Genomic DNA, 26,663 nt, shown 5'->3' with positions numbered 1-26,663 from the left:
CTGGAGCGTATCATAGAAGACATCTGTGTGGGGGAATTAGAAAAATGTCCAGCTCAGAGTTATTACACATCGTTCAGCCATGATATACCACGGTCGAGATCACCAAATTACCTCAGCTCCGCAGAGCCGGCAATCAGTATTGTTTAATGTAATGCTAGGCATTTATTATCTAGTGGACTTGGGCCCGAAAGCTTTTACCTTTCAAGAGTATAATGCTAAAATACGACGTGAATAATAATTGTTACACATGGCGACTCTGACCTCTTCAAGAGCCCAATTTATCTACTGTATCCACATTTTTTCATAGGTTATAGGTTACGAATGTAGTGCTATGCCAAGTACTGAAAGACTTTTACGTGACCATAGAACATGGGTGATTTTTGGTTGCACCCTAATGGTACTTTTACACGGATCGATAATTCGCCCGATCGCACGATTAACAATTTTGAATGAACGAGGTTTTTTTTTTTATAACGATCAGCATTTAGACGGAAAGATACATTGTACGGAAAAATCGTTATGCGATCGTTTAAGCCTATCTCACACATAGGTGAAATCATTGAAAGACTATTTCCACTGAACTATATGCAAATTTTTTGCGAATGACCAACGATAATTTGAGAACATGTTGAAAGATCAAAATGAACGATTTCTCGCTCGTCGTTTGCACGTGCGATTATCGTTCGAATTTGATCGTTATCATGCAAAAACGAACAATCGTTCCGTGTAAAAGGGTAACGAAGAAAAAATAGCCAGTTGCACTCACCCAAGAAGTCTTCTGCTGTTTATTTCACTTTAAAAGCAAGGACATAGTGCGGACATTTTGTGAGCAGGCGCTCAGTGTAAGGAGTGGTGACAGTCTGTTTCACGCTCGACGGCGCCTCTACGGACCTCCGTAGAAGCGCCGTCGAGCGTGAAACAGACTGTCACCACTCCTTACACTGAGCGCCTGCTCACAAAATGTCCGCACTATGTCCTTGCTTTTAAAGTGAAATAAACAGCAGAAGACTTCTTGGGTGAGTGCAACTGGCTATTTTTTCTTCGTTACTGGATTTGCTATTACTGTTTTCAGTGAGCACCACCCGGTCCAGCCATTTTCCGACTGACTTTATATATATTTTTGGCAACATTCACGTGTAGTCCTATAGTGCCGCTAACCTTTCTCCATACATATGTTCCGTGTAAAAGGACCATTAGGGTTCTATTTCATGGACTGATTATCCGTACTAATCATTCATAGTATCTTAATAATCGACCCTTATAAATGGTCCAGCAATCGGCCGGCCAAACACTCATTCGTCGGCTGACTGAATTTTTTGTGCTCCCAGATGTATCGGCCGTACATCTCCCTTTCTAAATAGGGGATGTGTGGCCAATAACAGGCACATGAATGATCTTGCCATCGTTCACGAACCAAGGCCACACAATTTATCGAGCCTTGTAAAACAAGCTGATCGGCCCTTGTTTGACAACGTAGGCGCGATTTTTCCATCTGTATTATGGACGCAACTCCTGGCTTGACCTGGTTTGATCACTATGGTGCAGTCAGCTCAGGTTATTAGAGTCAAGGTTGGACTTCCACCCACAATCCAGGTTCAAAAATTCACCTGAAGAGTCCTTGCGGTTAGTAATATGAAGCTCTAAATCTTAATGTCATTATTCCAGATATCCCTATGCCACAGGAAATCTTTGACAACTATATATCGATGCCTAAAAACCACCACTGCTAGTTAGTTAAAGTGGTCATGGTCAACACAGGTTTTATCCTAGTGGAGGACACAGTGGGGACTCTGTTCAGTTATTGGTCCCATCGATGTGCCTGCCATAAAGATTTTCTGTCTATGGGGATAGATCGGCTAACATTTACCAATGGGGGAAAAAAAGATTAGGTTAGGTTTCAGGCCATCCAATGTAACCAACTGGTGCCTGCCGGCCACTTAAATACTTCTGTTTGTAGAAAGAACATGTTGGCCAAGCTGAAGTGTGTTTATGATGGGTTAGAAAGCTATATGATGTCTTATGGCCAACTTCATCTGAACTTATTATAAGGACAGGTTCCCTAGCCATACACAATATACTAAAAGTAATAAGCAGATAGATTCCTATCAAGTCTCAAACCTTAAAAAAAAGGTTTTGCTGTATTAGTCTATAAAGGAAAACCATAAAAAATTAACAAATCTGTCAAAACCAGAGTAATGCTCTGAAGTTGCTCTCAGGAACATCTAGACAGACTATAGAGCTATAGTACCCAGCATGCACTGGGGACAAACAGCTGTCTAACTTTTCTAGTTCGAGGCCGACTGGAGAACAATGGCAGTGGTAAAACAAGTGGTCTGTGAACAGCTGATGAACTGCTGCCAATGGGAACTGTGTTGATAAGCAGTAGGGAAAAGGAACGGGAGGAAATAGTCAATGTAAATGATATATACTTCAGATTTGCTATGAGAAGAGGGATATTTCACCCAATAAATTTGCAAAACACAAAAAAAAAAATCTCTTTTATTCAGCATCCTATAATCCTGAAACTCTGAAATATAGAGGCAAAACATAAAAATCGAAAATTTAAGAGGTTAAAGAAAAAAATAAACCAGTTAGAAGACCCTTGTGAAGCGAACCTGGTGATGGGACAACTCCAGACAAAGCTGATGCTGGCCAGACATAGACCATTATAAGGCTATGTAGCATTACATATCAGCCTTTCAATTAAATATATGGACAGACTGGGTTTGGCAGAGTGAGCAGAGTTAGCGGCCGTCTACTGTGGTTTAGAGGTCCTAAGTGGAACATCCCCCTCAATCACGTCCATATGGCCTGTTGGGGCAGTAGGCATGAAACAAGCCCTTTAGGGGATGTTATAAAATAAAGTAACATAAGGCATTAGTGTTAAGAGTCTTTTTTTATAGCCATGTAATACTATTGCATTACCAAGCTATACTCTCACATGGGACTGTGGGGGCAACGCTGAGATCTGAACCTTCTTAGTCTAAAGGCTTTAAGGATATTCCCCTAAACGTTTTAGCATTTTGATCCAACCAGGCCAATGCTTGCCGTAGAAATATTAGTCAGGCTTGGCTCAGCAATCATACAACACCTTTCAAGTTTGTACTCCAGGATAAGCAAAAAGAAGAAACATGATCATAAAGAATAATAAGACAAACGGTGTCCTCAACTTCAAGTGGTGGCCATAGTGATCATAAACCTAATGGAAACCATAGCGGCCATCAATGCCAGCCACCTGGCCTTGGTTCCTTTCGGGCACAAAAAAAGGCAGTTATAGATGAACACCATAGCTAATAAAATTGTAGATGTACGTGAATGTTCTGTTTCTTACCGACTACGTCCAGCTGATACGTGTGGTTGATGCTACCGTACTTATTCTCGACAATACATGTGTAATTTCCCTTATCGGATGGGACCACTGAATCCATAATAAGACTCCAAGATTGAGAACGGACCTAAGAGTGATCAAAGTATAAAGTTATTTTATGTCAAATCAATCCCGAGTGTCCTCTTGGTGTTTGTTTTGGCACCATAGATGGCTCCTTATTGTGGAATCACTCTTAGATCAGTAGATAAGTCAGTATGAAGGGGTGGAGTAAAAGATAAGTGGAATCTGAGATGTCTCAGGGGTGGAGATAAATGGTATCCGAGATGTCTCAGTGAAAGGGTCTTCGTGGCCTATCAAATGGGGGACTACATGGCCCCGAACATACTTGAGGAACTTAAAACTCCAAACAAGGAGGTTCTACAAGATGCCAATCTGCAAAAAGAACATGGTTAATAGGTGGGAGAGCAGTGCTGACACCAGCATCGCTTCCTTCTTTCCATCCATTTGTTAATTACCCTCAGTTTGTTGAGCCATCTAACAAGCTCAGTAATCAGCAGGGGGAAAGATTAATGAGCGTCAGTTCTAAACCCACTCAGACAAGCAGGGATACCATGCTGGGCAGGGAGAAAGGATGGTCCCACTTCAAAGACCGGCCTGGCATGCAAGGTGATCTCATGTACTGGCACAATCCCAGTTAAAGTGGAGCATCACTGGTGTTGACACGCATACACCACAAGACACCTTATTATGAATACAGGACTCAATGGTTAGCACTGTTGCCCGTACCTTATAGCCACCGATCCGATGATCTGGTTTAAACTCTTTGCCATTCTTCAGCCAACGTAGAGTAGGCAGTGGTGTGCCCCCTGCTGGACACCTAAACCTTATGGTCTTGGCTGCAGGTACAGCATGTAGTTTCTTCTCCATTTTTTCCGGGTTCGCCCAAAAAGGTCCTGTGGTCAATGAAAAGGGAAAACCTATTTGAACCTTAATTCTGCTGGTTATTGGAAACCATCAACAAGACTGACACCCTTAACAGCATTTTATTTTGACATTGTTCAGAGGATCTATTTATAGGCTGGAAAGTGTTATATTGCTCCCCAAACTGTGAATCTCCCAGCATGCCCTGTGTTAAAGTCGTTCTGAAGATTATGCCATTACCCCGAGGAGTGTAGATATACACCTGGGCCCTGGGCCATTAGCCCCCTACATACTGTAGGTAGGGGACCCGTTATACATTTTTGCATTGGGGCCCAGGAGACTTGAGGCCAGATTGGACTACTTACAAGTTTTCCAGTCATTGTATCTTAGTCTAGGCCTCTAGTTTCCTCTCAGCCCTAGCGTCTTAGTAATAAAAGGGTTAATGCTACACTAGAGCCAGTCTTTATTCAATTAGGATGGCATGGGGCCTGGAGGAATCCCACAGGAATTTAAGGTATGTGTTGTTTAAACGCAAATGGTTACCGGAGAAGGGGATAATATGGCACCAGTCCTGATGGTTTCATTATTAGTTAAGGCCTGAGGTTAGAGGGTTTTTTTTTTTTTTTTTTTTTTTAAAGCAGATTTTGGGGGTAGAATCAAAAATGATAGAATACACATTTGTGGGAAATGGAATCCAAACCTTACAAGTATTATTACAGAGCAGGATGGAAGTCTGTAATGAGGAATCAGCAGGCTTTTTTTTACCCCTTAGTTTACCATTTGGTATCTTTCAGACTGACAGCCATACGTACACATACTGTACTTCATGAATTAATATGCAAGAAGAAATCCATGTCATTATTGCTCCTATTAATTATGTCAATTATCAGTTTAGCATATACACATGCTATACAGCGGATTGTTTGCCATGGTTGGTCCGGGGTTCCAAAACCCCAAAACCCAAGGAAACCCATTATCACTGTCATGCAGCCTGAAGTTACTGGGGTAGCAGCCCTGAGCAGGTTTTCTCCATCACACCGGCCTTTATTGACAGATTTTACCCCGTTAGAGCATAGAGAAAGATCTATCCATCAAGGCTGGTGGGGAAAAAAAAGTCTTCATTAGAGATCACCATGTTGACGCACAGTTCAGACAACACGAAAAAGGTGACAGGTTCCCTTTAAGGGGCTATTCCGGGTCCTATGGTAAAAACCAATATGGAACCCCATTGTGGTGCATTGGGTTTTCCTACCCAAATACCCTGTGGCCAGGTGTTTATATCCTCCAAGGCATGGGCCAATTCTACACACATTTGTCTGCTAACAGTGCAATTCCTCACCATAGTAGTAAAGCGGATGACATCACTCATGGCTGGGTTCCATCTCGTCAGGAGTCTCATAGTAGCCACATGGCCAGCCTCTATGGTATGTAATCCCCAATGTTCTCTCACTCACTTATACATTTTAGTAGACCCCTTTCATACGGTCACCTATAACTATTGCCAGAAATAAAGACTGACACTGAGGTATAACAGCTAAAGAAAAAGCAGAAGGTGGTGGTGCAAGATCACGTCACACGGTCTGCCCAATTGTATCAACATCCTCAAGAACCCGTATATAGGTCGGTAGGGGCAAACACACCTACACACTGCAATTTTAACAATTATTTTACCACTTTTACAATATTAGGCTGCATTCACACTACGTATATTTCAGTCAGTATATGTATATTTCAGTCAGTATAGCAACCAAAACCAGGAGTGGATTAAAAACACAGAAAGGCTCTGTTCACACAATGATGAAATTGAGTGGATGGCCGCCATTTAATGGCAAATATTTGCTGTTATTTTAGAACAACGGCTGTTATATTAACCCATAGCTGCACCAGGACGTTATTTAACGTCCTCGTGCCGCTATGGGAGTTCAGAGGGGGGTCGCACGGCGACCACCCTCTGAACTGCCGCGATCCCGGGTGCCGCGTGTAGCCCGGGATCACGGCTATTAGCGGGCACGGTCCGATCGCCGTGCCCGCTAATTAAGTACTTAGAAGCAGCTGTCAAAGTTGACAGCTGCTTCTAAATACTTGCGGTTATACACGCCTGGTGGTCTAGTGGGGGGATCGCCCCCCTGCGGCGCGATTGCGGGGGGGCGATCCCTGCATCCATACCGGGCCGGGGTCTGCTCCGTAATGGCGCTGATCCCGGCTCGGCATTCTATTGCTTTTGGCTGCAGCAGCCAAAAGTAATAGAACACCGATCTCATGGATTCATGCAGTATAACTATACTGCATGGATCTCTATGAGAGATCAGAGTGCATATACTAGAAGCCCCCCAGGGGGGCTTCTAGTATATGTCTAAAGTAAAAGAAAAAAGTATTTTTAATAACACAAAACCCCCTCCCCTAATAAAAGTCTGAATCACCCCCCTTTCCCCATTTTATAAATAAAAATAAATAAATAAATTAATAAACAAACATGTTTGCTATCGCCGCGTGCGTAATCGCCCGAACTATTAATTAATCACATTCCTGATCTCACACGGTAAACGGCGTCAGCACAAAAAAATCCCAAAGTGCAAAATTGCGCATTTTTGGTCGCATCAAATCCAGAATAATTGTAATAAAAAGCGATCAAAAAGTCATATATGCGCAATCAAGGTACCGATAGAAAGATCACATCATGGCGCAAAAAATGACACCTCACACAGACCCATAGACCAAAGGATAAAAGCGCTATAAGCCCGGGAATGGAGCGATTTTAAGGAACGTATATTGGTTAACAACGGTTTGAATTTTATACAGGCCATCAGATACAATATAAGTTATACATGTTACATATCGTTTTAATCGTAACGACTTGAGGAACATGCATAACAAGTCAGTTTTACCCCAGGGCGAATGGCGTAAAAACACATTTCCCCCAAATAAAAGAAATGCGTTTTTTTTTTCAATTTCACCACACATATAATTTTTTTCTGGTTTCCCGGCACATTTTAGGCAAAAATTACATCTGCCATAGCAAAGTACAATTAGTTGCGCAAAAAATAAGGGCTCATTTGGGTCTCTAGGTGGAAAAATGCAGGCGCTATGGCCTTATATACACGAGGAGGGAAAAACGAAAACGCAAAAATGAAAACTGGCTGTGTCCCCTAAGGGTTAAAATAATGGCAGTTATTTACCGTTATATGGCGGCGATCCACTCAATTTCACCATTGTGTGAACAGATCCTTTCTGTGTTTTTAATCCACTCCTGGTTTTGGTTGCAACACTGACTGAAATATACTGACTGAAATATACGTAGTGTGAACATAGCCTTACAACGCGAAAGTGTTTAGATGACGTTGGTTTTCTTAGAAGATCATTCTTGGACAAGGACAACACATCAGTTTATTGTAGAGAGTAATGCAGCACAATACCCAATATGGCACAATGGCTTATTGTTTTCTACATTGAATGACGTCTGTCCTCCACAATATGTATACACCAAAAGAAATTGTTTTGGAGCTTTGATATTTTTTTTAATGTTTCTTATTTTGTCTTTTTTTGTTAGGAAATGTCAAGGATTAGAGCATTGTCAGATGGTAAATGTTTGCGCAGACTGTTTCCCTCTGTCTCTGGTTTTACGTTATTCTATTACATATAACAATGTACAGTAGACTAACTGAAGACTTCTCTATTCCAGTCTCTCTATACGTCTCATAAGACATGAAATTTGTGGTTTAAAACATCAAATCTGCTAAAAGTTTTTCTTGAAATTAGTCGAATAACTTCACTTCAAAAAAGTAAAATTTTTTCTATTGGTTAAAAAAAAGGCCTTTTTGGAATAATTGTACACAATGTAATTCCCACCGTGCCATTATAATTGCCCATACTTTTAATTCATGTGACGATTTATGAAGCTGGGACTGCCCTAAGGGACTTCTTGGCATCCCGCCACTTGTGCCAGTCATCCAAGCAGACATCTTTTGGAGTGATTGAACAGCAAGGAGATCTGGGTACATCCTTGTATCACACAACAGGTCTTCAGTTAATAACTTACGGTTCGGTTTGGAGTTCTCTGCAGCTTTCTCTTCTGAAGAAGAATTGTCATCGTCGTCATCTTCATCTTCGGCAGACGGTAGCGCATCTACAACAAAAAGAATTCAGTCAGCACTTCATCTTTTAAATATGGCGGAACCAACATTTTCTGCAATCATCCGTATTAAGGACACGTGGTAAAACATACAATGGACAATGTAGAAATAGCATGAAAAAATAAATGGCCTTGTTGCTTATAAAAATTTAGCTTTAAAGGGGTTATCCACAGAATTTTTTTTTTTTCATATCAACTGTTTCTAAAAGTTACATAGATTTTTAATTTACTTCTATTTTAAAAATCTCAAGCGTTCCCAGACTTGTCAGCTCCTGTATGTCCTGTAGGAAATGTTGCTTTCTTTCCAGTCATTGCTCTATGCTGACATCTCTGTACTGTCTAGATCAGTAGCAAATCCCCATAGAAAACTTCTACTGCTCTGCACAGTTCCTGACATGGACAGAGGTGGCAGCAGAGAGCACCGTGTCAGACTGGAGACAATACACCATTTCCTGCAGGACATACAGTAGCTGATAATTACAGTAGCTGATAATTATGGGAAGATCTGAGATTTTTTTAATAATTTTCTGAAACCAGTTGATTTGAAAGAAAAAGATTTTCACTGGATAACCCCTTTAAACAAGAAATACCCATTGTTTCCTATGGGCAACAAGGATAACTTTTGAACCAAAAAGCACTTTATACATTAAAATATACTAAGAAATATTTAAGTATAAGCTGTTTTTGACCACGATGACATACAACACATGACCGACCACCTGTCATCTGGTAGCTATTGAAAAACGTTTTCCCCTTTTTTATTATCTTTTTATTTCCTGCCACACAGGATCATAGAGACATCTGTCAGTTCTTGGCCTCAAATGGACAGAGCGTTAAAAAATAAAAATAATAATATATGTGTTTAGCTTTCTGTTGGCCAATTTCTTGATTTTCAGCCCTCAATAATTTGAACAGATAAAACTGCACATCTGATTTTAAAGTGTCACTGTCATTATAACTTCAAAGTCTAAATCAACAGTAGATGTGATATAAAGCAAGTTTGCAATTTGCATTCATTTTTTTTTTTTTTTTAGTTATCATGGAAAAACACGGCACTTCCTGTTTTCTGACTTTTTTTTTTCTCAAAAAACAGGAAACTGTCAGAAAACAGGAAGTCCTGTGTATCCCAGGCCATCTGATCGCTCACAGAAAGAAGGCAGTCATACCTATAAATCACAAACTATCAGCACCCAAAATGATCAAAATTAGACATTTCAGGTGGCTTTTATAGTGTGTGGGTAGATTTAGATGTCTGCCTGGCCCCATGGACAGATCCTTGTTACAAAAATAGGAGTGATATAGAATTAAAGGTAACCTGTCACGTGAAACGCTGGAGCTGATCAACCAGCATTAGGTTATACAGCAGGAGGAGATGAGCAGATCGATATAAAATTTGTTGGAATGGATTCATTGTTACAGCCCATTCTTTTAATGCTTGGAAATCCAAAAGGCAAACATCTCAAGTCCACTCACTTCCATACCATACCAATGCCATACACAAACTGAGGACAAAAATGGTGCTATTTTTTTTTTTTTTTAGAAATAATCAGCCATGATTTTTAAATCCTAAATAACCCCTTCAAGTGACACCGCCCACTTGACTCTTGAGATTAGATAAGTACAAGTTAATAAAATACAAGTTATACCCAATCTTTTCCTACTAAATTAAATGTTATTCTGCTCAGCTCCTCCTGCTCTATAACATGATACTGGTTAAGTTAACCGCATTTTCACGCTAAACAAAACCAGAAACAAGTCAACCCTTTCAAAGCGAATACAAAAAAAAAAAGCCCATTTGGGCTACACATGTCAAAAACTACATGTGTCACTTCTCCCAAAAAGGAATTTAAAGATCCTATGGCCTATACACAATGGGCCAACAGGAAAATGCTCCATTACATGAGGTGTCGTACAAAAACTGATAAGATGACATGTCAAGACACAACAGGGCCATGTTAAATTGATCAGCAATTTCAAAGGAATGGAGCCAAATGGCTGGAAAGGTCTGATAAGAAAGCACTTAGCCCTGAATTTCCATTGTCGTAGGGACCATGTGGCCCAAGAGGTGACTTATCTGTAGAAAAGCTATGAAAGTTCAGCCAAGTCATAGATTATCTGCATATAGAAAAACCTTGTGGCCTCTCTGGTAAAATAATGGAAATTAACTAAGCGGTTAGGGGTCCTGAAGGGCCTTTCCACCAGTTCTATAGGAAGTGCTAATGTGATGCCTTTCATTATAGATCAGAGCGCAAAGGCCATTCACAAGAGAGCTATACTGCAGGGGCGCATTTGCATGTCACATGGAGTGGAAACAATGGACATTGTGGCAATCATAGTAGGGTGTACTTCTATTTCATTGGGCCATTGAAAATGTTCAAGCTATTTGCAAGTTAAGTGTCGGAACCTCAATCGATCTTGTAGCAATAGACTACCTTCTCCAACATGGGCAGCTTAATGACCATAAAGACATTAAATTGTTTAGAGGTTCCCCCCCCCCCTTCCATTATCCCCCAATTTATTTCTTTGGAGGAAGGAGAGGCTACAAGACTCCTCTGATGTTGCTTATATCTCGAAGTAGAATAGAAGAATCAGCCGGTAAAAATATCCAACATGGCAGATTTATTCAAACCCTTCCCTTTCGAGAACAGATGTACATAAAGGGCTTTGTATGAGGCACACCTTGCACCTCTCCTTCCGAATGTCCAAGGCCAGTGGTCAGACATGGAACAGAATGTATAAGAAGCGCTCATTTATTTTTGCCAAATTGAGAAATTTTGGGGAGAAGTGAAATTGGAGATTCAAACCACAAAGAACATCTTACAAAAATCAGGCGAAAATCTGCTACAAACCTGATATGTTAACTTTGAATAAAACAGTATCTGTTCCGAATGGGCCACTAGTAATGCAGACATACAACCCAGAATCCTCTTGCCTTGCGTTGAGAATCTGGATCGCATCGCCTGTTATGCGAGTGCGGTTAGTCTCCGAAAGCTGAACTCCGTTTTTCACCCAGTTGATGCTCTGAACATCCTTTCGAAGCCTGCACTGTAATACTATTGGGTCTCCGGGATGAGCCAAAACCGATTCCATCTCTTGTTTGGACTCTGGGGCAACTGAGTGGGGGAAAAAAAAAAATCTGAATTAAATTTTTTTTTTTTTTTTTTTAAATATAAGGCTTTATATGTGTGAGCCTTTATTGTTGAAGGAAATACTGATTTACATGAAAGATGTTGGGACTGGATGGAGGGTGACTAGCTCCAAATAAATAGACAACTCATGAGGTGGTCTGAAAGGCGTTTCTAATGAGGGTAGGTCACCCATCAAGCAATTTAAGGTAAATTTTGATGGTATGACCAAAAAAAAAAAAATTAAGTAAAAAAACACTCATTAATGCATATGTGAACATCCCTAAAATCCACCATAATGGGGATTTGGGTGGAGAACATAACAGTTCGGCAGGCACTTCATGGGTGAAGAACAGGTTGGATAGCAAGCTAGAAAATGTTAGTGTTAATATCAAAAAAGAGTAATACCATAAGCTGCGAGTCATAACAATATAAATAAATACACAAAAATACAATAAAAAAAAAACAGGCAAACATAAAAAAGTCTAAATATCACACCTGTGGAACAGAACCATCATGTGCAATGTGACAGCAGATCTGGCTCTATTAACTTTTTCTATGCTATAATTCATATGGGGCACCATTTCACATCACAACAAACACTCGGCCATCAGTTAAGCCTCCCGCCTGCCGCCAGTCCTCCCCATACTTCTGTAGGGGAGGGGTAAGCCACAGCAAGGGCACTTTCGCTGTAGCTTATCTCTTTCTGAACTAAGAGATTGGCTGCAATTTTCCATCATGGCCAACCCCATCATCACCGACATCTTTCGGCGATTGTTCTAGACAGGCCCATACACCTTAGATTGATGGCAGAATGGCAAGAGTGGTGGGTTCGGTCGACTAAGGTCTAAAGTGTCTCGGGACCTTTAGGGTCAATACTGCCCCCTGTATGTGTATGTGCACACTACGGAATCCTAAAGGAACACCAGTCGCGGATTCCGCAACTCGGACCCGCTCGCGGACTCTGGCGGTCCCGTGCATCTCCGCTGCTCCCATAGGCTTCATTGTATGGTTTGAAGGTTCCGCTGTACGCCCAAAGAATGAGCAGGTTCATTCTTTGGGCGAACGGAGGGATCTGGCAAACCATAGAATGGAGTCTTTGAAAGCAGCGGAGATGCGATCAGCCGCCAGAGTCTGCAAGATGCAGAGTCCACAACGGGTGTTCCATCAGGATTCTGTAGTGTGCGCTTCTTGGATATCAATGTATTTTTAAACTATGTTTATTAAATAAAAATTCTACTTTAACGCCCTTGCTGGAGCTGGTTCTATACCGTTTTTGCGCTAAGCACTGTAGTGTGTGCATACCCTCATAGGGCTAATGATCAGACTGACAAACAAGTACTGACCACGGATATCAACGCTAATTTACAGACATAATTTGGCCTTCAAATATGGTCTTTATTTTCAAGCTGTGAATCATGGGAACTATGTATGCAAATTAACTCATGATTAACTAATTATATAAAACAGACCTCCAAGGGACCTCTGATTTTCTGGCCAACAGATTCCTACTGGTGGGCATTGTAGACATGATAAATGGCTTGCTATAAAATGGGAACTCCATTAATGGCTTGTTGTTTGATTAACCCTTTGAGAAGAAGCCATATGTTTTCTTAGTCCACTTCTTATCAGTGTCAATAAGATAAGGGGACATTCTCTATGACTTTAGCAAACTTTTCCTAAATACGCAGGAAGAAGGGGATCATTTAGAGGGCAGACTACTTTCCTAAAGCGGCAGCACACCAAGTTTTTGCCATTGAGAAAAATTTTCAGTAGCCAATTAAATGCATCAGAATTCAGATACAGAACTAGCAACACAACATAGGCCATTTCAACTAGCATTATTCGAATTTGATTTTTTTTTTTTAAAGAAAAGGAACTGTACACATTTAGTAGCCATGTATACTTCTTACTGGCCAACTTTCCTGGTACAGAACAATTTTTGTTGATCACAAGTGGCTCTTTTGCTAGGGACTCCCACTAAGCAACTAGGGACTTGACAGCAAGTATTCAAGTTTCCCTGCAGTGCCTCCACAGGAAAAACAAAGCATTACAACATGAATGTGCCAGGTCCTCCAGGACGAGAGGCCCTCTTTGTAGCTGCTTTCTCCTCTACTAAAATGGAACATGTCACTTTGAAAAAAAATATACTCCAATCAACACGTGTTATGGAGCCGAGCAGATGGATATCTATTTGTATGGAAAAACTTCCGGGATCACTACTTATTTATTCATGAAAGTCTCTGCTCATTCTGTGATAAGTAGTCAAGTGGACAGTCCTACTCAGTGACTGACAGCTTCCTCTATATGCACACTCCTATAGAGCAGCTGTCAGTCACTGATTGTTCCGCCCACTTGCCTACTAAGGAGAGAATGGGCAGATTTTTACATGAATAAGTGATACGTTATTCTGAAACGTTTCCCACAAAACTATTAATCCGCTCAGCCACTCCTGCTCTATAACATGATGCCTGATAATTGGGTGACGTTTAATGTGACAGGTTCCCTTTAAAAGAGGAGGGTCCTGAATGGAAGAACTTTTTCTGTTAGGAGGATTTTCTAAGCAAAATTGTGACCATATTGGTTCTCCACAAACCGTTCCTGATCTAAAGACAGGCTCAATCTAGATGTAAAATTTAAAATATTTTAAAAACTTAAATATTTGCAGATGAATAAAAAACAAAACAAAAAAAAACAAACTATATTTTTGTGACTTTTCATTCCATCCTTATAATTATAATAAAGTATTAAAAGACACATAAAAATGAATTCTTGAAAAAACTAAATTATATAACTTGACCTTTAAACACAGCCTTTATACACCAACCCGGCATAGGCCGGAGTCCAGCTATCTATGAATCAGTACCAAGTGTACGTCCAAAAGGCAAAGTGCAATAGTAAAGGAATAAAAGAGCAAGTACATGGCCAAGACAGTTAACAGATCTATGTGGTGGTTTTTATTCTTTTTAAGATCATGAATTATTCAAGGCTTTCACTTTTATTATACAACCAAGTAATAAGCAGCCACTTATAACAATATTCAGACTCTTGACAAGTGGAAAGAAAAAAACAAAAACAAAAAACAAAACAGGTTTAGCTTTTCCTTTGCTCCCATATCTAATTCAGTCATTATAGAATATAATAAGCCTGAAGTATAACTTGAAAGGGGTTACAGTTACTTAAAGGGAACGTATCATATAGTTTGTTTTTTATACAGGATTTTTTTTTCTAAACGGTTTCTATTTTCTGATTGTAATTTTATTTCAAATGTTATGGAGGAACATCTTTATGGGGCAGTCATCTTGCCTGAGCTGTTTTTAACAGCACTTAGTAATAGGCTGTACAGCAAACGCCATGGACATAGGCAACAATGGACAGGACCTGTCTAATTGACATGAATGAGAAATATTACTGAACATACTCTGACCTTTGAAAAGGCCATTCCACAGAGAGGGGGGAGGTTGAGCTGTGAGCTTCATCTATTGTCTTAACTATCCTGCAATGCTTTTCATGTTCTGCTGTAAAGATCAGCTTACAGCCTCCTCAGCATCCCATGGAGAACAGGAAAGTCTCAGCTTAGTTTTAGGACTTGCGAGGATGAAAATGGCAACATTTATAATAGACAGTTAAATGTAAAATTGCAAAAATCTAAAATTCTTGAAAAATATTTTTAATGTAAAGAGTTGATGCAAAGAATAGCTTATTGTCTGAAAAAAAAAAATAAAAAAAAAATCGGCCAGGTGGCATTTCTGAATTGAGAATGATCTCTAGATTCAGGTGTCAGGCTGTGTACTCCACTCCCCAGCAAGCCACTCTATCCAACTTGTCGCAGAAGATTTTTGTTTTTTTTTAATTACAGCAGTGCCTAAATCTCATTGGCCCAACACTCTCATATTTGCCATCATAATTGTATTATACAGCACAAAGGACTTTGGGCACCAAGACACGGGTGCTACTGCTACCCCTTTAAATTATTATTATAATTTTTTTGTGCTTAAAAAGATTGAAAAAAAAATAATGTAGTTCTAGAATATGTTGCCACTACATAAGCACTGGGAAATAAAAATAGAAAATGGCAATTTCTTTTTCTTCTTCTAAACGACAATTTACTTGGCTCCTACAAGAAGAAGCTTCAATAAAGAAGCTTTAGAAAGGTAATGGGTTGCTAGGAAACTATTCTTAATCGGAAAGAGTTACACAAGCTATTTTGCATTTTTAACAGCGCTTTTGTTTTTTTTTTTGTTCTTCACCTTTAAGAGTTTTCCAAAGTGACAGATGCAGCTTGTCTCTTTTTATGCCGCTTTATACGGTCATAAAACATTGCGCTTAAGAGGAGACCCTAAAGATTATTTAAAAACAAGTGAATAACCCTGTTACACCCATAATGGGGCCATTACTGGAATGGCCCTAAACCAGGTCAGATGGGCTGTAGATGCCAAACAAGCTAATTTTTTTCACCGTTTAATGACATTAAATGCCAGGACTTCTGACACGTTACATGGCCGATCACTTACGGTTATTGCCCACTGCAGGTTTTCTGACAACCGAGACGAGAGCCTTATTTAATCTGTTGTTGTTCTCCGCGTGACAGGAGAGATGGTGGGAAAATTAACTTAAGAGCTCAAATTTTTGCTGGAGGCAAGTGATGTAAATGATGATGCTCAGGTGGCACGATGGACACAGCAGAGGATTTAATTTCAGACATGCCCTGGGCTATATCTATCCAACACGAGGACAACAATCCCCTGAACAGCTCAATCATAGGAACACAAGATATCTTTTACACAGGTTTGTGGTGGAAATCACAATTTTTCAAAATCAAAATTAAGAGCCATATCGCCCTAACAGTAAATAATTTATGCCATCGCATAGCACGCACGTAATAATACCGTAACAGGTTTACAGTAATATAAGCACATAATAGCTAAATATTTTAAATGAACAAATTCTAAAATATTGCAAGGGTTAACTCCATGACATAATTTTAAGCCACAGAGGGAAGCGCGGTGGTAAAAGTAATATAAAAATAAATAAATAAATAAAAAAGGGGAGTGGTGGGAACATAATAAAGAAGTAATACTGACCCATCCCAGTGCCCCTACGCTGGTCTCCCGAAGCGGTGACGTCACATTTAAAATTGCCTGCTCAGCCAATCAGTGGCTGAGGTTGGACACCTCTGCAGTCCCTGACTGGCTGAGCGGAGAGTTCCTGTCATGTCACGAGGACACAACAACCCAGGAGATCAAAAGAGTGACAGTGAGTGGTAGCACTGTGGGGGCACTGGGATGGGTAAGTATTACTTTATTATCTTTCCACCACCCTTTGCCCAGAATACCCCTTCAACTGCTGAGATGATATTCGGCATTACTAAAATTTCTGGTCACGTGTATAAGTACCTGCCTTACTAAGAAACTCTGGACATTTTCCTAGGCCATATTGAAGGAAATGCAATCTGTAACAGAAATATTAAAAAAGTTGGACATATCTTCTTTAGAACTTTGTCAACCTTTGACCCTAAGCTTTTGTTGCAATGATGACATTTTATTGTACAATTTTCTTTATAGGGGTTTTGCCATCAAATACAAGTTATACCCGAGACTCAGAATAGGGCACACCTATCTCAACAGTCAGAACCCATCCATAACAGGGAACAAAGTCTCCCCTTTAAATGAAATGGTGGTAGTGTTTGCACACAGTTGTTTTATTCATTCTCTATGGGAACTGCTAAATACTATCTTCAGCCGTTCCTATAGAGAATGAATGGAGTGGCAGTCCATGCTTGGGGTAGACTCTGTTCCCCATTCTGGAGATCACAGGGTTTTCCAGCAGTCGGCCATCCCATGATCAGAGATAGATATGCCCTATTGTATTCATGGGCAAACCCCTTTAAGAAAAGAACCTGTATGATGCAGGAGAACTCGTCCGTGCTATCAGTTTCTCATAAACCTTCTAAACAAAAAGGTAAATACTATGTCGGTGTTTCCAACAAAACTGTCATATCATGTGACTAGGCAACCTGTGAAAATCAGTGACAGGCCACCCAAGGGTATAACAAATGAAGAATGTGAACATAATATATCCGTAAAATTGCGCCTTTCAAAAAAAATAAATAAAAATTTATTTTATTTAAACCCAGCTAATGTTTCATCTCAAATATAGTACAAAGTCACCTATTGTTTTAGAGTCTGACTATTTCAATTGAAATTCTCCTTCTCCATAAGCCTTTAGGATCATCAAATGATGTATGTATACCATAGCTTTATTTGGATTTACATTTAATTCTAGAGCCAGCAAAAAAAATTATTATACTTGTGTTGGCTGAACCCAATGATTTCCGTAGGACCACCTAATGTTTCTGGTGTCCTAACAATTATCAACTTTGGTCTATGAAGGAGATCTGTATAAGGAAAAACAGAGAATTTCCTTAACCATAACCATTAACTAGTCATGTATATTGTACGTAACGCCATCACTAACAACATTCCTGGGCTTTACTTTATGGGCACATATCAATCCGGCTGATTAAAGGGAGGATTTCTGTATCACTAAACACCATAATACTTCATTAACTTAGATCGTATACGAGTCATCAACTCTTGCCCTGTAAACCATGGATAATGTTTAACCCTGTTCTGCTTGACGGGATAGGGTAAAGAGTGCTCAGTCACATTGTCTTACTGTCACTTGGAACAGATTTTTTTCTTCAAAGTTGCATCTTAAATAATCATATTATTGAGGGCAAATAAAAACTTTTTTTTAATAATTTTTTTTTTTGCCTATGAATATAGGCGAGTTATTCCAGCTTTTTATATGATGCGCTGCTGCTGGTGGTGGTCTTAGGAGGTGGTAAATACTATTTCCTTTGAAATTAAATCCTTTGCGCCTCCTTCCTCTGATCTCCCACAGAACGTGAGAGAAAACAAAATGAAACACTACGGTCACCTTAGCTTTCCAATTACATGTGCAAAAACAAGATGTGCAATGTACCTGGAATTTTTTTTTCCTTTTTGATTCACAACTCATTTATCTATTTTGTATTGATCTGTGTGTATTATATATATATATATATATATATATATATATATATATATATATATATATATATATATTATATATTATATATAAATAAATATATTTATTTATTTATTTATTTTATACACAAACATATATAATCAGACATTAAATGAAATATTCTAATATGTATATACTAATCAGTTGCCAAAACAGATCTGGCCCATAGACTTTACAAGACCTCAAATGGTGTCCTCTGACATCTCTACCAAGACAAGAATGCAGATATTTTAACGCGTACTTGCCATTAGAAATTTTTTTTGCCACGTCACAGAGAAATGTCAAAAGTTTTTCTTCATCAGTCTGGGTCTGAGTGTTCAGACCACGGCCAATCAGGAGAACAAGCAGATAGAAGACCGCCCTACGTGTGTTCTCTCCTGGCTCTGTGTTGTGTGACCTGGATGGTCTATAGGACTGTCCAGGTCAGACGGATACAGAGCGAGGAGAGAAACGCAAAGCAGAGCGGACTACTCTTGGCTTGTTCTCCTGATCAGTGATATGTCAAAGTACTTGTCGCTAGAAAAATCTTTTAAACCGCTTGTACCTTCGGATAGCTGCTTTTAATCCAAGATCTGTCCTGGGGTTTGTTCGGCAGGTGATGCAGCTATTGTCCTAAAAAACAACTTTTAAACTTGCAGCCCTGTGACCAACGGCTGGGGCTTAGATTGTGTATGCATTAGGTAGGTACAACCTCTCTGTCCCTCCTCACCGCCCTCCTCATCATTAGGAATGCTCCAGGCAGATTGTCTACTATTCATCAGCTGTGTGAATACTGAAGATGGGCTGGATCGTTAAGGCACCTGTGCAATGTTCAGACAGGAGAAAATGTTCCAGTGGCATTCCTAATGATGAAAAGGGTGGGGAGGAGAGACAGAGGGGTGGTGCAAAGTTAGGGCACAGATACTCCCAGTTGGTCATGGGGCTGTAAGTTTGAAAGTTGTTTTCTAGGACAATCACTGCATCAGCTGCCGAACGGACCCCAGGACAGATCTTGGATTAAAAGCAGCTATCCGAAGGTACAAGTGGTTTGGGGGGGGGGGGGGGGGCAGATTGTGGGTACAGAGTCGCTTTAGATCCTGTAGGTTGTAGAGGTGCAGCCTCCATAGATCAGACTTATTTTCCCAGTACAGCCCACAGATTGATGATCGTTTAGATTGAGATTTGCGGAATTTAGAGACCAAGGCAACGGGCTGAATTCTTTGTCACTTGGCTTATTCCTAAACAATGTTTACGGTGAGGCCAGGGCATTATCCTGCTGAAAGAGGCCACTACCTCCTTTTTAAATATATATACACACATACATAGATATATATATATATATATATATATATATATATCTATATCTGAGAGAGAGAGAGAGATTTATATATTATATATATATATTATATATATATATATATATATATATATATATATATATATATATATATATATATTACACACACACACACATACATGTTTGTCAGGAGGCCTGTATTTAGCCGGGGCTGGACAGGAATGTTTAAGAAAAACAGGAAGAGGAATGAGGAAAATAACCAGGGAACTAAAAGCAGGCCCTGTATGTACAGCGCATGGAAGGAATCCTTAATAAACAGTGACGCAACATGTTTTGAAGTTAGAAGGAGCTGAAGGAAGAAAAAAAATAAAGTTAAAAACATTGAAGCTTTCAAATGCAAATTGGGCAAAGCTTGGGATGCAAACTTTAGCTAAGCTGATGCTGATGGAGATTTAACCATAAAGGCCTTAAACAAAGCCTAACTAGGACAAAAGATAGTGAATGGCTCTAAGCAGCAGGCACTGGCTGGTTTCCATGGAAACGCCAATGGGGCCTAGTTAAATTTTTCCCTTCTACTTCCTGAAGCATACAAAAAGGCCTGTGGGTACCCTAATCCCAAAACCTTCAAGGAGGGATGGGGGTCAGAAGTTTCCCACATATTAGAGCAGGAAGAAAGCAGAAGCACTCAGCCACGTAACACCTTTTAATCCCCTTTCAATGACAGGAAAGCAGAATGTTTATATTTTACTCATCACTGAAAACACAGGGTTAAACCTGTCTTGGGTCATGTGGAACAACGCGCGCAAAAAAAAAAAAAAAAAAAAAAAATAGAAGATTTTACAATTTAGTTTAAAAGCTTGAAAAAAATATAAGGAAAAAAGTTATGCCCCATGTTCAATGATCAATGATCAACAAAACAAGAACTATGTTACATATGAAGCAAAGGGACCCACATTGTACTATAATAATGTATATATTGTTCTATGGAATGCCATAGTCTACTATACTATTCTATACTTTAATTATGCAGTTAAAAAAAAAAAAGGGAGGGAGGGAGGGAACAAAGTCACCAGTAGGGTACAAACCCACTTGACGTATTTGCTGCGTAATCAGTCTTAAAAATAAGCAGGCAAAACGCAGGTTGGCTTTATACGATTGTTCTGCGCTAAAATACGCAATTGAGTATTTTTGAAGTGTGAAGCTTGTTGTTAGCAAAGCATCAGTTAATAACCTGTGCGAAAAACGCATGTAGCTTCACGCTTCAAAAATACGCAATTGCGTATTTTTACAACTGATGCTTTGCTAACAACAAGCTTCACGCTTCAAAAATACGCAATTGCGTATTTTAACGCAGAACAATGGTATAAAGCCAACCTGCGTTTTGCCTGCTTATTTTTAAGACTGATTCACGCAGCAAATACGTCAAGTGGGTTTGTTAAAGTCACTGAAAATGGCATAGGTTCACTACAGTATATGCCAGTATACTGTCCTGCTACTATCCCCCCAAAAAAGGGTATTTATCTCATAACTAAGCCTTAGGCTACGTTCATACAATTCCTTTTATTGGCCGCTTCAGAGACTTTTTTGGAAGGCCGTAATTTTAGCGCCAAAACGCATCTGTTTTATGCAAATGACAGTAAACAGGACCTGTCCCATTCAGATGAAGAAAAGCTTCTGGGCATGCTCAGCGACCTTTGTTTAGGTTATCCTACAATGAGGGGGGTGCCAAGTTGTGAGCTACAGCTACTGTTTGTACCTCTATAATCTATATACTGCTGTCACCTCTCACTATACACGTCTGCGATAAAGACATGATCTGGGAAATGATCAGGACAGGCGGTCTAACCATATTTTTAGGCCTAGTGGCCAGAATGGATATTATAATTATATATATACACTCACCGGCCACTTTATTAGGTACACCTGTCCAACTGCACGTTACCACTTAATTTCTAATCAGCCAATCACATGGCGGCAACTCAGTGCATTTAGGCATGTAGACATGGTCAAGACAATCTCCTGCAGTTCAAACCGAGCATCAGTATGGGAAAGAAAGGTGATTTGAGTGCCTTTGAACGTGGCATGGTTGTTGGTGCCAGAAGGGCTGGTCTGAGTATTTCAGAAACTGCTGATCTACTGGGATTTTCACGCACAACCATCTCTAGGGTTTACAGAGAATGGTCCGAAAAAGAAAAAACATCCAGTGAGCGGCAGTTCTGTGGGCGGAAATGCCTTGTTGATGCCAGAGGTCAGAGGAGAATGGGCAGACTGGTTCGTGCTAATAGAAAGGCAACAGTGACTCAAATAGCCAACCATTACAACCAAGGTAGGCAGAAGAGCATCTCTGAACGCACAGTACGTCGAACTTTGAGGCAGATGGGCTACAGCAGCAGAAGACCACACCGGGTGCCACTCCTTTCAGCTAAGAACAGGAAACTGAGGCTACAATTTGCACAAGCTCATCGAAATTGGACAGTAGAAGATTGGAAAAACGTTGCCTGGTCTGAGGAGTCTCGATTTCTGCTGCGACATTCGGATGGTAGGGTCAGAATTTGGCGTCAACAACATGAAAGCATGGATCCATCCTGCCTTGTATCAACGGTTCAGGCTGGTGGTGGTGGTGTCATGGTGTGGGGAATATTTTCTTGGCACTCTTTGGGCCCCTTGGTACCAATTGAGCATCGTTGCAACGCCACAGCCTACCTGAGTATTGTTGCTGACCATGTCCATCCCTTTATGACCACAATGTACCCAACATCTGATGGCTACTTTCAGCAGGATAATGCGCCATGTCATAAAGCTAGAATCATCTCAGACTGGTTTCTTGAACATGACAATGAGTTCACTGTACTCCAATGGCCTCCACAGTCACCAGATCTCAATCCAATAGAGCATCTTTGGGATGTGCAGGGCCGGCGTTAGGGGGGGGGGCAAAGTAGGCACTTGCCCAGGGCCCCCATCCCCCAGGGGCCCCCTAGCTCCTTCCTTCATTAGTGGAGCAGGAAGCAGAGCAGCACAAGCAGCTCCCCTGCTCCACTAATGAACGAAGGAGCTGAGCTGTGAGGACGGAGCGCCCCTCCTGCAGAGCTGCCTGTGCCCTACAGAAGCGGAGGAACGGCAAGCCCAGGTAAAGAAATAGAGGGGGGGGGGTTTCGGGTTAGAGGGTCACGGAGACTGGGGGCGGGACTTGCGGCCAGGGGGCGGTGCTTACGGCCGCGGGTGGGCGGAGCCTCGGGTGTCTTTATAAAACAGTAACCCCCTCCCCATATACTAGCCTAGCGAACAGTATACAGGAAGGGGGCAGGGGATCTTGTAAGATGCAGTCCCCCCTTCCACCATATACTGTTCAGGGCCCTCCTCCCTCTGTATCTATGGCCACCAGGCCCTGAGCAGTACATGATGGAGGTGGGTGCTGAATCACACAGTATCCTGTATGATAAAGTACCCCCATATCTCTCCTCTGCTCTACTACTACCCCCAATACTACTCCTAATACTGCCCTACTATTACCCCCAATAGTGCCCTACTACTACCCCCAATACTACTCCTAATACTGCCCTACTACTACCCCCAATACTACTCCTAATATTGCTCTACTACTACCCCCAATAGTGCCCTACTACTACCACCATCAATACTACTCCTAATACTGCCCTACTATTACCCCCAATAGTGCCCTACTACTACCCCAATACTACTCCTAATACTACCCCAATACTACTCCTAATACTGCCCTACTATTACCCCCAATACTACTCCTAATACTGCCCTACTACTACCCCCAATAGTGCCCTACTATTACCCCCAATACTACTCCTAATACTGCTCTACTACTCCGAATACTACTCCTAATACTGCTCTACTATTACCCCCAATAGTGCCCTACTACTACCCCCAATACTACTCCTAATACTGCCCTACTACTACCCCCAATAGTGCCCTACTACTACCACCATCAATACTACTCCTAATACTGCTCTACTACCCCCAATAGTGCCCTACTACTACCACCATCAATACTACTCCTAATACTGCTCTACTACCCCCAATAGTGCCCTACTACTACCACCATCAATACTACTCCTAATACTGCTCTACTACTACCCCCAATAGTGCCTTACTACTACCCCAATACTACTCCTAATACTGCCCTACTACTACCCCCAGTAGTGCCCTACTACTACCCCCAATACTACTCCTAATATTGCTCTACTACTACCCCCAGTAGTGCCCTACTATTACCCCCAATACTACTCCTAATACTGCCCTACTACTACCCCCAATAGTGCCCTACTATTACCCCCAATACTACTCCAAATACTGCTCTACTACCCCCAATACTGCCCTACTACTACCCCCAATACTACTCCCAATACTGCTCTACTACTACCACAAATACTGCCCTACTACTACCCCAATACTACTCCTAATACTGCTCTACTACTACTCCCAATGCTGCCCTACTACTACTCCTAATACTGCTCTACTACTACCCCCAATACTGCTCTACTACTACCACAAATACTGCCCTACTACTACCCCAATACTACTCCTAATACTGCTCTACTACTACCCCCAATACTGCCCTACTACTACCCCCAATACTACTCCCAATACTGCTCTACTACTACCACAAATACTGCCCTACTACTACCCCAATACTACTCCTAATACTGCTCTACTACTACTCCCAATGCTGCCCTACTACTACTCCTAATACTGCTCTACTACTACCCCCAATACTGCTCTACTACTACCCCCATACTGCCCTACTACTACCCCCAATACTACTCCTAATACTGCTCTACTACTACCCCCAATACTGCTCTACTACTACCCCCAATACTGCTATACTACTACCCCCATACTGCCCTACTACTACCCCCAATACTACTCCTAATACTGCTCTACTACTACCCCAATACTGCTCTACTACTACCCCCAATACTGCTCTACTACTACTCCCAATACTACTCTACTACTACCCCTAATACTGCTCTACTACTACCCCCAATACTGCTCTACTACTACCCCCAATACTGCTCTACTACTACCCCCAATACTGCTCTACTACTACCCCTAATACTGCTCTACTACTACCCCCAATACTGCTCTACTACTACCCCCAATACTGCTCTACTACCATTGCTATTATTACCTCCACTCCTGATACTACTACTACTCCCAAAACTGCTACTCCCCTTATCTACTACTACACCCCTCATCTTATATGCTTCTACTATTGCTACACCCCTTATCCACTATGCCTATACTACTACACCCATCAAAAAATAAATAAAAAAAATCGAGAAAAGAAAAAACGAGATTTTATTTTTTGCCCACATCACCCCAGCCCTAGGAGATGCTATGTGCTGGGGGGGGGGGGGGGGAACTATCAGTGGAGATGCTATCTGCTGAGGGGGCAACTATCAGTGGAGATGCTATCTGCTGAGGGGGCAACTATCAGTGGAGATGCTATGTGCTGGGGGGGGGGGGGGGGGACAGGGGAGATGCTATGTGCTGGGGGGGGGGGGGTAACTATCAGGGGAGCTGCTATCTGCTGAGGGGGCAACTATCAGGGGGCTAGCTAACAGGTGTAAAACCTACAGTGAGATGTCTCCTATATTGGTGGATACTACATACTGGGTGGTGGAGGTAACTACCAGAAGAATTACCTACAGAGGGATACCGACTATATGTACTATGGAGGCACAGAGGGGTCTTATTTAAGGTCACAGAAGATCACCCCACCTCGAGCAGCGCGCCAACCGCTGACAAAAAAGTATCGGGACCTTAAATTGCTGCTACAATGTTTTAGCATTTGGGGCCCCACCTTCAACTTTGCCCAGGGCCACATTTTGTCTAAAACCGGCCCTGGGGATGTGGTGGAACGGGAGATTAGAATCATGGATTCATGGATGTGCAGCCGACAAATCTGGCGCAACTGTGTGATGCCATCATGTCAATATGGACCAAAATCTCTGAGCAATGCTTCCAGCACCTTGTTGAATCTATCCCACGAAGAATTGAGGCAGTTCTGAAGGCAAAAGGGGGTCCAACCCGTTACTAGCATGGTGTACCTAATAAAGTGGCCGGTGAGTGTATATATAATTTTTTTTATGAAAAAAAAAAAAAAAACTAAAAAAAAAAGTAATTTTCTGATGACAATGGGAAATGGGTCTCTGTTCTTGAGATCTGACACCTAAGTCTGCTGTTGAAATGGAGATGCAGGTAATGCATGCATAAGGCTGCTCCGCTTAATAGACAAACACGCTATTCCATGGTGCAACTCAGGTCTTGACCTCAGGATCTGACACTTGTGAATAGTGAATGTTTTAAGTTGGAATACCCCTTTAAGTAGTAGGAAACATATCTATATAGACCAACCTATGAATCTAAAAAAAAAAAAATTTATATATATATATATATATACATCCACTTAACTTAAATTAAAGGTTCTGTTTTTTTCTTCCATTTTTCCATTAGAGGACATTAGCATTTACCCCAGTATGTCTATGGAGAGACAGTACAATGTATCTACACAATTTGGCCGGATGAGGACTGTAGCTGCCAATTCCACAAATGATACTTCATTATTTATATGCATGCTGGGATAAATATCATTTAATTGCTAGCGACTAATTACATCTTGGATTCTTCCCAAAACTATCGTTTGTTAACTATTTCCCCTAAGAAAAAGCAAGGAAAAAAGTGTTTTCTCATTAAACACACAAATCCCTTATCCATCCTGACCCAGGAAATACCTTTAGGACAAGCAAACACCCTTTGTCTGCTGGGGTGGGGGGAGGTGAT

The 26,663-nt window shown here is 41.0% G+C and overlaps 1 protein-coding gene across 6 annotated transcripts in view; it reads right to left on the bottom strand.

The window, feature by feature from the left end:
* The window catches only part of LOC138767483 (fibroblast growth factor receptor 1), a 70,181-nt gene that overhangs the window by 21,857 nt on the left and 21,661 nt on the right, over positions 1 to 26,663 (bottom strand). For 5 of the 6 annotated variants that reach the window (XM_069945013.1, XM_069945005.1, XM_069945035.1 and 2 more), the window contains exons 3-6: positions 11,228 to 11,491; positions 8,286 to 8,372; positions 4,115 to 4,281; positions 3,332 to 3,455 (exon numbers count right to left, since the gene is read on the bottom strand). In XM_069945013.1, coding sequence (XP_069801114.1) covers positions 3,332 to 3,455; positions 4,115 to 4,281; positions 8,286 to 8,372; positions 11,228 to 11,491 — 642 coding nt within the window. The remainder of the gene's footprint in view (positions 1 to 3,331; positions 3,456 to 4,114; positions 4,282 to 8,285; positions 8,373 to 11,227; positions 11,492 to 26,663) is intronic. The other variant, XM_069945044.1, reaches the window with a different exon arrangement.

Source organism: Dendropsophus ebraccatus, chromosome 1 (assembly GCF_027789765.1).
Source record: "Dendropsophus ebraccatus isolate aDenEbr1 chromosome 1, aDenEbr1.pat, whole genome shotgun sequence".
NCBI lineage: Eukaryota > Metazoa > Chordata > Amphibia > Anura > Hylidae > Dendropsophus > Dendropsophus ebraccatus.
This window is presented reverse-complemented; position numbering and strand designations above follow the sequence as displayed.